Source organism: Bos indicus x Bos taurus, chromosome 27 (assembly GCF_003369695.1).
Source record: "Bos indicus x Bos taurus breed Angus x Brahman F1 hybrid chromosome 27, Bos_hybrid_MaternalHap_v2.0, whole genome shotgun sequence".
Taxonomy (NCBI): Eukaryota; Metazoa; Chordata; class Mammalia; order Artiodactyla; family Bovidae; genus Bos; species Bos indicus x Bos taurus.
Genome location: NC_040102.1, coordinates 14,096,437 through 14,109,274, shown reverse-complemented (window position 1 = coordinate 14,109,274; position 12,838 = coordinate 14,096,437). Strand labels below are relative to the sequence as shown.

General features: G+C 44.9%; 1 protein-coding gene across 4 annotated transcripts in view; it reads right to left on the bottom strand.

Annotated features, from left to right (window-relative positions):
- The window catches only part of WWC2 (WW and C2 domain containing 2), a 152,908-nt gene that overhangs the window by 32,853 nt on the left and 107,217 nt on the right, over nucleotides 1-12,838 (bottom strand). For all 4 annotated transcript variants that reach the window (XM_027530192.1, XM_027530190.1, XM_027530191.1 and 1 more), the window contains 4 exons: nucleotides 12,658-12,787; nucleotides 9,542-9,688; nucleotides 8,450-8,523; nucleotides 4,157-4,399 (listed from right to left, as the gene is read on the bottom strand). In XM_027530192.1, the coding sequence (XP_027385993.1) occupies nucleotides 4,157-4,399; nucleotides 8,450-8,523; nucleotides 9,542-9,688; nucleotides 12,658-12,787 (594 nt within the window). The remainder of the gene's footprint in view (nucleotides 1-4,156; nucleotides 4,400-8,449; nucleotides 8,524-9,541; nucleotides 9,689-12,657; nucleotides 12,788-12,838) is intronic.

Sequence of the window (12,838 nt, the reverse complement as noted above, 5' to 3'; positions counted from 1 at the left end):
AAAAGACATAAAAGTGATTTCCATCGACAGCACCTCTTATCGCCTGCAACTGGATTTTCATGAAACTTAATCCACATTCAGCTGAACAAGTTTTTATGAGACTGAAAAAAAAAAATCCAAGTATTATGGGATTGTGTACTTGAGTAAGCCATTTTAAAAACACATCAAACATACTGTCTACGTCAGGGTCTTTAGACATCATTGAAAAGAGCAGAAAAGGACCCAGGAAATCACCACAATTTCAGTTCTGGGGTGGGCTGCTTACTGGCGTGTCCTCACGGTAAGTCACCTAACTGTGGTTCCTGACTTCATCTGTAAAATGGTGATTATAATCCTGCCGTGTCCACCTGCTAAGGCTGTGCAAGGGATCAAACGGAGCCAGCCACGTGCGTGAAAGAACTCCGCAGACATCAAAACCAATCTCCCGTGTTCAGAGCCTCAGCACACCCTGCAAGGTGCCAATACAAAAATTAGCTACTTTTCTTTGCAGAAAAAGAAAACTTCCCTAATTTTTCAACCTCTTTGAAATCCTATGTACGTTTTAGGCAGAGAGGAAACATGCCCATATTTTATTTATAGATATCTATCCTTTGATGTGTCAACCAACACAATTTCACTCTGTGTTAAAATTAAAAAAAAAAAAGTAACTCTTGTCATTTTGTTTAGTACTTCAAAGGGTGATAAATTCTTAATTCACAGCTTTCACAGGTGTATTTTGAAAAGGAGTATGGTCCCTATTTTTTTTTTAAATCTCTTACATATACACAAAACCAAGGAAAAATATTAATTCAAAGTAGATGAATTGAATTAGAAGGTACACAAAGGTCTGGAGAAAGTCCTTCAATCTACCTGATATAGAAGCAGTACTTTTGAGGTAAGTTTTAAAACTAAGTGTCACACATATACGAAGGTTTTCTGGTGTGTTAAAAAGAGAGACATTACTTTGCCAACAAAGGTCCATCTAGTCAAAGATATGGTTTTTCCAGTAGTCATGTTTGGATGTGAGAGTTGGACTATAAAGAGAGCTGAGCACTGAAGAATTGATGCTTTTGAACTGTGGTGTTGGAGAAGACTCTTGAGAGTCCCTTGGACTGCAAGGAGATCCAACCAGTCCATCCTAAAGGAGATCAGTTCTGAATATTCATTGGAAGGACTGATGTTGAAGCTGAAACTCCAATACTTTGGCCACCTCATGCAAAGAGCTGACTCATTTGAAAAGACCCTGATGCTGGGAAAGACTGAAGGTGGGAGAAGGGGACGACAAAGGATGAGATGGTCGGATGGCATCACCAACTCGATGGACATGAGTTTGGGTGGACTCTGGGAGTTGGTCATGGACAGGGAGGCCTGGCGTGCTGTAGTCCATGGGGTCACAGAGTCAGACACGACTGAGCGACTGAACTGAACTGAAGGAGGCTTCAGTGTGACAGTGTGTTTCATGCTGCAATTTAAATTCGAAGCTTTCTGTCCTAGTCAGTCATACTTGATGGTCCCCGTGTCCTCCCTTGATGATGGCTCAGGTGCTGCTCTTCTGGACCCTTTCTGGTTCCCTTGAACCCCCAAGGCCTGGCCTGTGTCCCACCCTGGACCCTAAGCTCCTGGAGGGCAGGCCCCAGCTCTTTCTCCCCATTCCACCCAGGCTGCCTGGAGAGCCTGGGACCCCCTCCCCAGGCCCCGTCCAGCAGGTGTCTAGGTAGCAGGTCACTGAGAGAAGCTTAACGAAGGCTCCAGGAGTCACAGAAGCCCCGCCAGGTGGGTACGGCTGTCACTGTCCTTGGTCAAGCGCCCCACCTCCTGTCTTTGATGGGCTCAGAGCCTCTCCCGGTGGGAGCTGGTTCCCAGTCTCCTTCCTGGGAAGTGACCTCTCCCCCTTCTTCTGTGGTAGGGCCCAAGATGCTGCTCAGAGGTCAGCCCTGTCTCCCCTCACCCTTCTCCAGCCGGGGCTGGTGGTCCTCCTGAGTGAGAAGGATCTCTTCCATCTGGCCTCAAAGGAGCCCTCCCATGGTCCCACGGCTCCATACCACGGCTCGTCATACCCCTCACCTCTGCCCCGGTGTCCCCAGGGTGAAGGCGCATATCCTCTACAGAAGGAACAAGTTCCTTTTCCATTAAAAAAAAACCAAAAAACAAAGTTACATTCATAACCCCTCCCACTTGCTACAAATTTTTTTTCAGTGAGTGAAGTGAAAGTCGCTCAGTCATATCTGATTCTTTGTGACCCCATGGACTGGACAGTCCATGGAATTCTCCAGGCCAGAATACTGGAGTGGGTAGCCATTCCCTTCTCCAGGGGATCTTCCCAACCCAGGGATCGAACCCAGGTCTCCCACATTGCAGGCGGATTCTGTACCAGCTGAGCCACAAGGGAAGCCCTTTTTTTCAGAACCAGTGGCAAAAATATTCATATAATTAAGAGAATGAAGACATCTTGGCAAGACATAAGGCAAAACCTCTAAGAGTTACGAAAAAAGAAGGAGCAATGTTAAGATCTTATCAGCTGTAGGAAAGCGCAGGGTTTAAGGAATTTCAGTAACTGTAAGGAAAGGACAGGCAGATGCACAGGAAGGCTTTTTTCATTTGAGAGCCCTTTCTCTTTGCGGGAGACGGGTCACAAGGAGCATTACTCTGCCGGATGCGCTTTATGACCACTAGGGGGCGAGCTTGATCTCCTTGGTCCTGTGAGTCAGTGACGCCTCAAGGACTGGGGCTGGGGGATTCTGGGGGCTCACCCGCCGGCTGAAAATTCATGTGAGTTCTGTGGGCTCCTGCAGAGACCACAAGTCAGTAACGACCCAGAATCTCACCTGAGAATCTCTTAAATCTTGAAATTGAAGAAACACAGACACAGACACTCAAGAGCATCAAGATAATTCAGGGAAACAACTTAAGTCTGCCTTCTGACCCTTACATTTTGTTCCTTTTGGTCTTGCTCAGATGGATCCCTACCTGGCCAGCCCGGCTCACACCTGCCTGTGGGCTGAGCCTGCAGCTCACAAGACTAGAGATGTCAGCACGGGAGGGGAGGAGACGCAGGGGAGTGACGACAAGTATTTAAGACGGTGAAAGGCCGTCATCTGTAACAGGTCCCCGGGATACTTTCTCACGCTCCCGAAAGCTGTGACGGGCAGCCACGAGTCATCTCCGTCAGCACCTTAACTCACGGAGGCCAACGCTCCTCACACGGTCACGATTAAACAGGTGCCCACGCTAACACGTGACTAGGAATGTCAGAGCTGCTTTTCCCTGCCCACCATCCCCACCTTCTCCACCACTCTACTTCTCAAATGCTTTGGTATTATGTTAACACACAACCTTAAATGCGTATAGAGGACAAGGCATGCAAGAAGCCAAGAAGTTTAAAAAAAAAAAGAAAAAAAAGGGACTGGATTATGGCTGGGGATTCTAAACTTACTTCCAGGTCACCTGAAATATGCAAATGTGAATTTCTTGCCCTTCATTCTGCTCCTTACCTGTGGGCCTAAATGATGGGTGCGGGGTGGGGTTCTAAAGGGCTACTTGGCCTATGGTTGAGACAGGGAAACGGGTCTGGGCATCTGTCAGTGCGGCCTGGACCCTGGAGGGCGATGGCCTCATGGCAAACCTGTACACACACGTCCCCCGGCCTGAGAGTGCAGCTGATCTGTTTACAGAACTGCATTTTTTTTTTTTTTAAGATCAGATGATTAATTTACACCTTCCCACAGGAAGATCTAAAAATGGCTTAAAGTACTTTCCTTTCTATTTTCCACCTGCTTCAGATGAGGGTTTTCAACTGACAAAGTCCAAGGTCTTGTGACCTGGTGAAATATCAAAGGGAGCAAGAGGTCTTTTCCTTGTGAACTGAAAAGCAATCAGCTTTTGCATTCTTGTGAGTAATAAAGCCCAGAGTAGGAAGCTTTGGGCTGCTCTAACAGTCCAGATAATCTCTCTTATCAGAGTGTGATAGTTTACAGCCACTGTTATCAGACTGCATTCCTGGTTTTCTGTCAACATTCCTTACTTATTCAACATCTGTCTCAGGCATTTTCACGTTCTCAACAATTGTGGAGGAGCCAAGGGGCCCAAGGAGAGTGTGCTTTACTGCTCTACGGGGGGGAAGTCCTTTGTGCTGGCTCTCGGTCCACCAAGGGCAGGTGCGTTTGAGGCGGGGACGAACCTCTCGGCCAGGGCCTGGCTGGGCACGCCCCTCACGGCCAGCAGCTCCGCCTCCAGCCGCTGCCTCTCCGCCTCCAGGCTCTCCAGCTCATCCTGCGTGCGCCTCTGTGGGGTGACGAACTGCAGCTCCTTCAGAAGCTCTTCCTTCTCATGGATCAGCATCAGCTTCTCCTTCTCTACGTCCAGCGTCCCAGGCCATGCCTCGCTGTCCAGCTTCGACAGTTCAATTTTCAGGTTGGCCATACTGAAATAAAACCTAGAGTCAGTATCTTCTAAGAACCTATAATGGAGAATAATCTGAAAAATAATATGGTGGTGGTTTAGACGCTAAGGTGCGTCTCTTTTGTGACCCCATGGATGGTAGCCCACCAGGCCCCTCCGTCCATGGGATTCTCCAGGCAAGAATACTGGAGTGGGTTGCTATTCCCTTCTCCAGGGGATCTTCCCAACCCAGGGATCGAACCCATGCCTCCTGCATTGCAGGCAGATTCTTTACCATCTGAGCCACTGGGGAAGCCCCCCACCCCCAATAATATATGTGTGTATGTATAACTGAATCACCTGCCGTGCACCTGAAACACTGTGAGTCAACTGTGCTTCTATAAAATGTATATATTATGAAAAGAAAATAAGACAGAATAAAATAAAATGGCCATGTACATTCCAAGAAGTCCCAAGGGGGGGAAACACTAGGCAGGCTAAGTTTGGGGTTGACCCCCCCAGGGGCGGCTGTGACAGGTGGGTGAGAGGCTGAGGGAACCGCAGCCCCTAGTCGGGTCCCTGAGCTGATGCTACACTTACTTCTCATCCGCCTCACCCTCCCCACCTTTAGAATCCAGGTTATCACACTTACTACCTGAAAAGAAGGATGAAGGTCAAACTACACAGATGCTTAAGAAGCAGAGGACCAGTCAGCCCTGATGTGTGGAGGAACACCTGAGGACTTTGTTAAAAAATAAACAAACCAGCAACTCTGGTGAGTGATGCCTGAAATGCTGTCATGCTGGCTCGCTCTACGCTGGCAGCAACTGAAGATCAGCCAGTCGGGGGAGGGGAGAAGACCGGGCTGGGCCACCCGGAACCACTACCAAGGCAGCCCCTCAAGGTTCCAGCATCGCCAGCGAAGAGCAGGCGGGCTGGGCCTCCTCCAGCCATGTCCTTGGGCCGTGCACAGGGAGCTTGATTCCCGCTCCGGGCCTGGGCGGAGTGTACACCACGAGCCGGTCCCATGGACATGCGTCGACCTGGTCTTGCTCTGCACACAGCTGGCAGCTGGCAGCGGCAGCAGGAAGGGCCCTACCGGGGTGGTGGCAGGAAGGAGTGACGCGGCCAGGAGTGCGGGGAGGAGGAAAACGCAGCCAAGGGACTCCTCCCCAGCTTCATGATTTTGCTGATCCCAGACCTCACCGTGTCTAGAGCTTCGTACTCAACCATCAAGTCAACTCCGATTCAATCAGAATGACCACCCGAATCCAATAACTTGGTTTGGGGCACTGTGAGGGCTGTCGGGACTGTTCACGAGAAGAATGGCACTTGGCTGTTTTGACCACAAGCACAAGACCAAGACAAACTATGGGGACTCCCCTGATGGTCCAGTGGCTAAGACCCCTCACTCCCAACTCTGGGGCTCTGGGTTCGAATCGAACCAGATTCAGGAACCAGGGGCTCTGGGTTCGATTCCTGGTCAGGGAACCAGGAACCAGACCCCACATGTCACAACTAAGAGTTTGCAAGCTACAACTAAGACCTGGAGCAGCGAAACAAATAGATAAATAAATATCTTTCAAAAAGGTAAACTATGAACACAACTGATATTGGCATTAGGAACCCTATATTCCTATTTCAAAATGTTGGATGATTACTCTGGTAATGTACCATGTATATTCCAGCACATAGCAGAAGATGATGAAGAGAGAAAAGGGGGTGCCTGCCCCCACTTTTAGATGGAAGAAGTTGTAGAAGAGAAGAAAAAGGTGATTGAAAAATGTTATCAGGACCATGAGGGAAGTAGCTCCACATTCTTATGCCTTAAGTTTCCTGTTTGAGTTAAAAAGAAAGTTGCCACCTTAAACTGTGCTGTGTGTAAAATGTACTTGTGATTTTCACCTGTCGTCTGCACTTATGATAGATATAACATCAGCTATTCTTCAGCTTTAACCACAAAACTGTAAACAACTGTCTCAACGTACTGGAAAATTAATCATCAAAATGCTAAATAAGCATGATATTATTAGCTTCATTAAGCATGTAAAACAAAGGCTGCAGGAGAAAACAGGTTTCCGAGAAACACAACCCAAACACAAGTAAACACAAAATTCTTTACTTACTCAGAATTAAGGAAGAAAAAGCACTTTCAACACACACAGAAACCTCCGAGACTTACCATCTCCTCAGAATCACTAGTAACTAAAGCAAAACCTCGAATGGTAACAGAAACAGCAATGCAACCGAATGGGAAAGAACCAACATCTTAAGTCTTGATGGGACTGAATTAAACAACTGAAGCGCGAGCAATGATGTAGTGAAAGAAAGAACAGCACCTGTTGCTTGTGGGATCGGGCATTAGGTAGGTCTTGAATTTGATTTGGAAGGAGTGCGCTAAATCTGGGCAAGAAACCGTGACGCTTTCTGGGAACACCCAGAAGACAAGTGCTGCGTAAGCTCCAGATGGAGCCAGAGTCCAGCAGAAGCTCAAGCTGGCCCAAGGGAAGCCGAGTCAAACCCCAGGGATGAAGGGGGATGAGGCTCGCCTCCCCAAGATTAATTCTGAGTTACGGCTGCTCTCCTTCGGAAAGCCAGACAGTGATCCTGGCTTTGTTTATGTCGGAGCCAAGGAGTTCTGGCGGCTCGGGGGCTGCTGTGCTCATAACCTGAGCGACCCGAACAGGCTCCCAGGTCCCCAGGCCGCAACAGCACAAAAGAGCCCTCAGTCCTGGCTGAGGGGAACCGCCAGTCCCGGACATGAGAAGCAGACAACGCGCTGCACGACACTTTTCCTACCCTCAAGACATTTACAGTCCACCTGGGAAACTTTACAGGCATTAAAATTAGCCAGGTATTATGCTGCTCAGAGAGGCGAAGTGACTTGCTCAAGCTCACGGTGGTGAATAATTTGTGGAACAAAGCTTACAGTTCTTTCAGTAAATCAAAGAACCAAGTAATATTAGTAACAGAAGCTACGCAGAGGCAAATATTGGATTGAGGCAGATCAAATAATGGCATTGTTAAAGCCAGACAACCTCTAAGAAATCTGGCCAGTGACTTTTTTTTTTAATTTTAAGATTTATTTATTTATTTTTTTGATGTGGATTGTTTTAAAAAATCTTTATTGAATCTGTTACAATACTGCTTCTGTTTTATGCTTTGAGTTTTTTTTTTTTTTTGGCTGCGAGGTCTATGGGATTCCCAGCTTCCCACCCCCTGCATTGGAAGACGAAGTCTTATCTACTGGACTGCCAAAGAAGCCCCTAGCCAATGACTTTTAAATTCTCATCATCACCAGTATTAACAGATGTACTTCAATATCCACCTACTGGGCTGCCTTGCAGTGAGAAACCACGCACGTTCTCAGCTGAGCAGCTCATGCTTCTGATAATACAGGCCTGTGCCCCCAGTGCCTTCCTAGATAACAGAACAGCAGCATCCTCACACTCTTAAAAGCAAAATGATGAAGGGTTTCGGTGTGACCCTCTCTCTCAGAACAAGCACAGTTCCTATGTTATGAAAACCTGCTCAGTCTGTCGCCAACTTGAGGACAGAGGAGTCTCCCAGACCCTCTCCGGAGGCACAGGTAAGAAAAAGGCAGTGAGGCTGTGCTGAAGAAGAGTGGAGAGGGTAAAGGAGGGACCACGACCAGAGCTGAGTGACACCCAGACATCCCCCAGGACGCCAGCGGGGGGCTTCCCTCCTACACCAAGGAAGGTGCTTGAAGCTGTTTACCTTCAAACTCCGAGCTGCTACCAAGCCCAGCACCCGAGTCTCTGCAGCACTGTCTGGGGAACCAACTTCCTCACTTTAAATTGTGAGTAGGTACCGTACAGCCTTAAAGCTTCTTCCTTCCAGGAAGAACGGCACAGTTCCATTCCTGCCCTTCTCATGAATTCTCCTCATTCTTTGGCTTTGGGTGGGGTCGGGGAGACCCCACAACCTTTATATTCCAAGATCTGAAAGGTGATCTCAGTAAAAAACGCATGGTGAGCGCCCAGCAGATGTCACCAGAGGAATAAAGATGAATTCTGGAAAACGCCGGGTGAGCCCACTGACCACTGACCGCCACACGGTCCCCTGGTCTTACCTTCTTTTGGCTTCTTCATACTGGAGGCTCAGCCTGACCTTTTCAGCTAAATTTGATCTACTTCTCACTCCGATCTAGTTAAAAAAAACAAAAGGGGAAGAAGTCAATTAACTCTGCTAATGAATGAAGTAAAACTGCTTTTGTTTCTAGGAAGTACGAGTAATTGAAAAGCTAAAGAAGATAGTATCGAAATTGGGAACACCAGTTTGCAAAGGCACTTACTTTCGCGTCTCAGTGGGGACAAAACATTTCTTTTTAATTCAAGCTTGTTGAATTTTTTTCAAAGACTTTAACATCATTTTCTCTACACATTAAAATCAGGATTAAAAAAAAATTAGGTAAATGCTTCTGGTGTCTAAGAGTTTATGAAGGGCGTACAGGTCAATAAAATTTATGAACTGGAACTAATTTCCTTGTCTCTGTGAGCCAGAATTTCCATCATTTAACTTCCAAATGCATAAACATAAATAAATTACTTCAAAAATTAATTTTTCAAACAGGTAAGCGCTACTGTTGATCTCTATCTGCTCTACTTTCATAGCACAGAATTCAAAGAACACAAAAATTACTGGGAACTTATTGAAAAGTAAATATCTGCTAATGGTGTCCCAAAAGGTAGACTATAAACTGGTAATAATATTCAAACCACATTAAATATTTTCAAGTGCCAGGTATAAACCACCAATCAAACATTTTAATATAATCAACTTCAGATGTGTAAAAACAAGTTCTTTGGTTTCATTTTTAAAGGCATATATTTATGTTTTTCATTAGCCTTAATGTGTATTTGGAAGGACCTTAATTTCCAAGGCTCTAAACTTAAGAGGAAAACTTAAATTCTCACGTGTCTCTTGTCTTTCAATAGGGTCTGTGAATAAATACAGTATGAGAAAGTTTGAACCAAGCTATTTATCTGGACAGATTCTGATATGCTTGGCACCTAGGCAGAAAAGATAAGGCTAAGGTTTGTAAATCCAGTCTTATGAGTACGAAATGCTGCATGCACACAGCCGGAACTTGCACCCCTTTTCTGGCCCCCGTCCCATCTGCCAGCGACGCTATAATCAGGGCCCTTCCACACGGATGACTTACATCGCCGGAGATGCTGGTTTGTGAGCCTACGTCCAGGGTCTGTCTGGAGAGGGAGAGACGCGAGCTCACGGGACTGGATCTCAGGTCTGGCTCAGATGTGCCGATGCTCTGGTCCACGTGAAACCGCCCCTGCAGCTTAGCAAGGCTCTGTTCAGGAAACACAAAGCACGTCGTAGAGCCGAGCACTGAAGAGGGTGAAACTTCCCCACCAGGGAAAAACTACGTCGAAAGAGCTAATCTCAGTGGAAACAACAATTCCTTTATCTTAGTGGGTGTTTATCACTTTAAATGACTGAAAAAAATAAGGGTACAAGACAGTTTTTGCACATACATGCAGACTCTGAAAATATGTGAGATCATATTAAAACAGGCTATATTCTCTTTCTCAAGATAGCCTGGGAATTCTTCACCCTGTGAATCATGGTATCTTTATATTTAATAGATGCATTTCTTATTTAAAAAATTTTTTGAATTAACTTTTAATTGAAGTATAGTGAATTATAATGCTAGGGTAATTACTGCTGTACAGCAAAGTGACTCCATTATACATACAAATGCATTTCTCTTTTTGAAAAATTTGTTAAAAAGTCTATTTTAATGAGGGCTACCCATTTTATGTAGTAGAAATTCTGGAGACATGGGATACCTATAATGCAATCTCATTTTAGATAAAACAGGCAAACTTCCTACTGAGAAGATGTCTACAGTTATGCCATTTGATATCTGGATAGGATCCAAGAGATTATTTAGCTCACATAGATGTTAGAGATTAGGAAACTGAGGCCCAGAAGCTGCAGTTGATCAGTACCTGCAATGATGTTTGTTTTGGGAAAGTGCATAATTACAACTGAACATGGCTGCTGTCAGCATCCAGGTTTAATATAGGGAGTTTATTTTAGAGGGAAGATGTGAGCCAGTGATAGCATTAAAAATGAAAAATCTAAACTTCTACCAACAACCCCCCCTTACAAAACACTAACAAAAATGTAAGAAGCTCATTATTATCAGCTTTAAGAAGAGCCAGGATTTATTCCTGATATATAAAATCCTCATGATAAGAAATTAGGACTATCAGAGACCTGATACTTGTTTTTCACCTAACCTCTATTTTCTTTCAAAGGCATTTTTATACAAAATATATATATTTTTATACAAAATGTATGAGGGATAAAACATAAATGGTCACATGGAATAATACATTACAAAAAAGAACAAAGAATCCTTTTAAAGACTTTGGACAAGTCTCTTCTACATTTTTCTTGTGAACAGTGAAAAGATGTATATTTTTCAAACCTATCTGGGATGACCGTGAATTCAATTAATTTAGTAGCACATGACTAGTATGTTTTAAAATGAAATAGAGGAGACTAGGAAATAAAATCAAAGTATATTACTAGTATCAAAAGCAAGCACATTTCTGTGAAATCTGGTGTGTGTGTATATATCTACAGGTGAAGATATTTGTGTTACTGTGTTTTGATGAAAAATATATTTCTTACTGTGGGTCAAATCCGAAGAGGTTTGAAAGTCACAGAAGATATCTAAAGTCCTTTTCAGCTCTGTTGTTGATTTCTAGATCTATTACTTACTTTACATATTTTAGTAATTTAAAAGTTATCTAATTTTTAAACTTAATCTGGCCTACGTATAAATTCAAAGTTTACAGGAAGAATCAAAGAGGACCTAAAATTGGTAAATTATGAAGGTCCAATGTAAATCTGTACAAGAACCATTAACTTTTTTTCCAGGGATGACTGATTTAATCAGCAGGCTCACTGTAGAACAACAACAAAAAGCGTGTCCAAGTAAAGTTCTGTATGCGTTACATGTATGTTAGAACCATCTCTTCTGAAGCCAGACTGCCTGGGTTTGAACCTCGGTATCGGCTGTGTGACTTTCAGTAACTTAACTTCGCTGTACTGTGGTTTTCGTGTCTGTAAGTTGAGGATAATAACAGAGCCTATCTTTAGGGCTGCCGTGAAAATTAAATGAAGTATTTCTATGCAAAACAGGCAGAAGACCGTCTGGCTCGAAGACAGTATTTTAAGTATTTGCTATTATTACTGTTGTCTTTTATATTTAATTGCTTCTTGAAAGCTATTTTAAAAATCCCCCAAAGCAAAATTATATGGGTTCAAGAATATTTACTTGTATTCAACCAGAATTTTGGAAACTGACATTAAGTAGCTCAATATTTTATTTAAATGTAGAGGTTCTGTTCACCATGGGCTGAAACATTTTTCGAAAGACACAGACTAAATCCTAACCCAGCCAGGTGAAGAATTCCAAATATCTGAATTATTACAAAGAATTCTCAGTGCTTGTGATAATTATGGGATAGAAGGAGGGGAGGAGGAGGAAGAGATACCTCTTTTAAAAAAAACTTGACCGCATGTGCTATATACAGAAGCAGAACACTGCTCGCGCAACGGTTGTTTTATCTACACGTGGGGCTGGGTCAGTGGAGCTCAGGTCGTAAGGTGAGGCGTGTACAGGTGAGACCAGGGCATCTAGTGCCGTCAGCCTGTCTCCCAGGTGACTCCACAGCTGCCCCCCAGCTAGCTCAGCATCTCTCCGTGCCACTCCCAGCTAGCACTTGAGAATCTCCTGGGGTGGGGAGTAACTTTTCTAAGCTCCTCACACCCCTCCCCCACTTCTCAAGGCCTATTATCTACTTACTGATGGCAGGTGACATGCCCTTTCTGTATCCTGGGCTAAGGATCACTGGTTTAGATAACCCTGCCTATCAGGGCTCCGCCTGAAGTTTGCAGTGAGTTGCAGGGCACACCAAGACACCAATCTCCACACACAGGCTCCAGGATCCACCAGCCCCTGTCTCAAAGGTCACCCAAAGCCAGCCTTCAAATAAGCATATCAGAGCCTTAGAACCCATCTGTCCTCCTCCAAGGTAGCGGCTGGCTCAGTATCTGTAACCATCTCCAATGAGACCAAATTCCGTATGAATGGGATGCAGGCGGGGGTGGGGGGGATGGGGTTGTGGTGGAAAGGGGCCGTCCAGACTCTGATGGAGAACTTTCTGCTCAAGGACAATTTCTGAGGCCCAAGAAGGTCGCAGTAGTTTGACTTGACCCCCAAAAAAATGTTCTATCACATACCTGCATCAGATCTTGTTTTTCTTTTTCTCCTGAGCTAATAGCCTTTCTGATAGATTTCAGTTCCATTAGGATGGCTTTGGCTTCACTAAGTTCATAGCCACTCTGGCCTCCAGACATTTTTTTATCAATTCTGTTAAAAGAGAGGGGGAAAAAAACAATAAAAGAATATCAGAGTACAGGC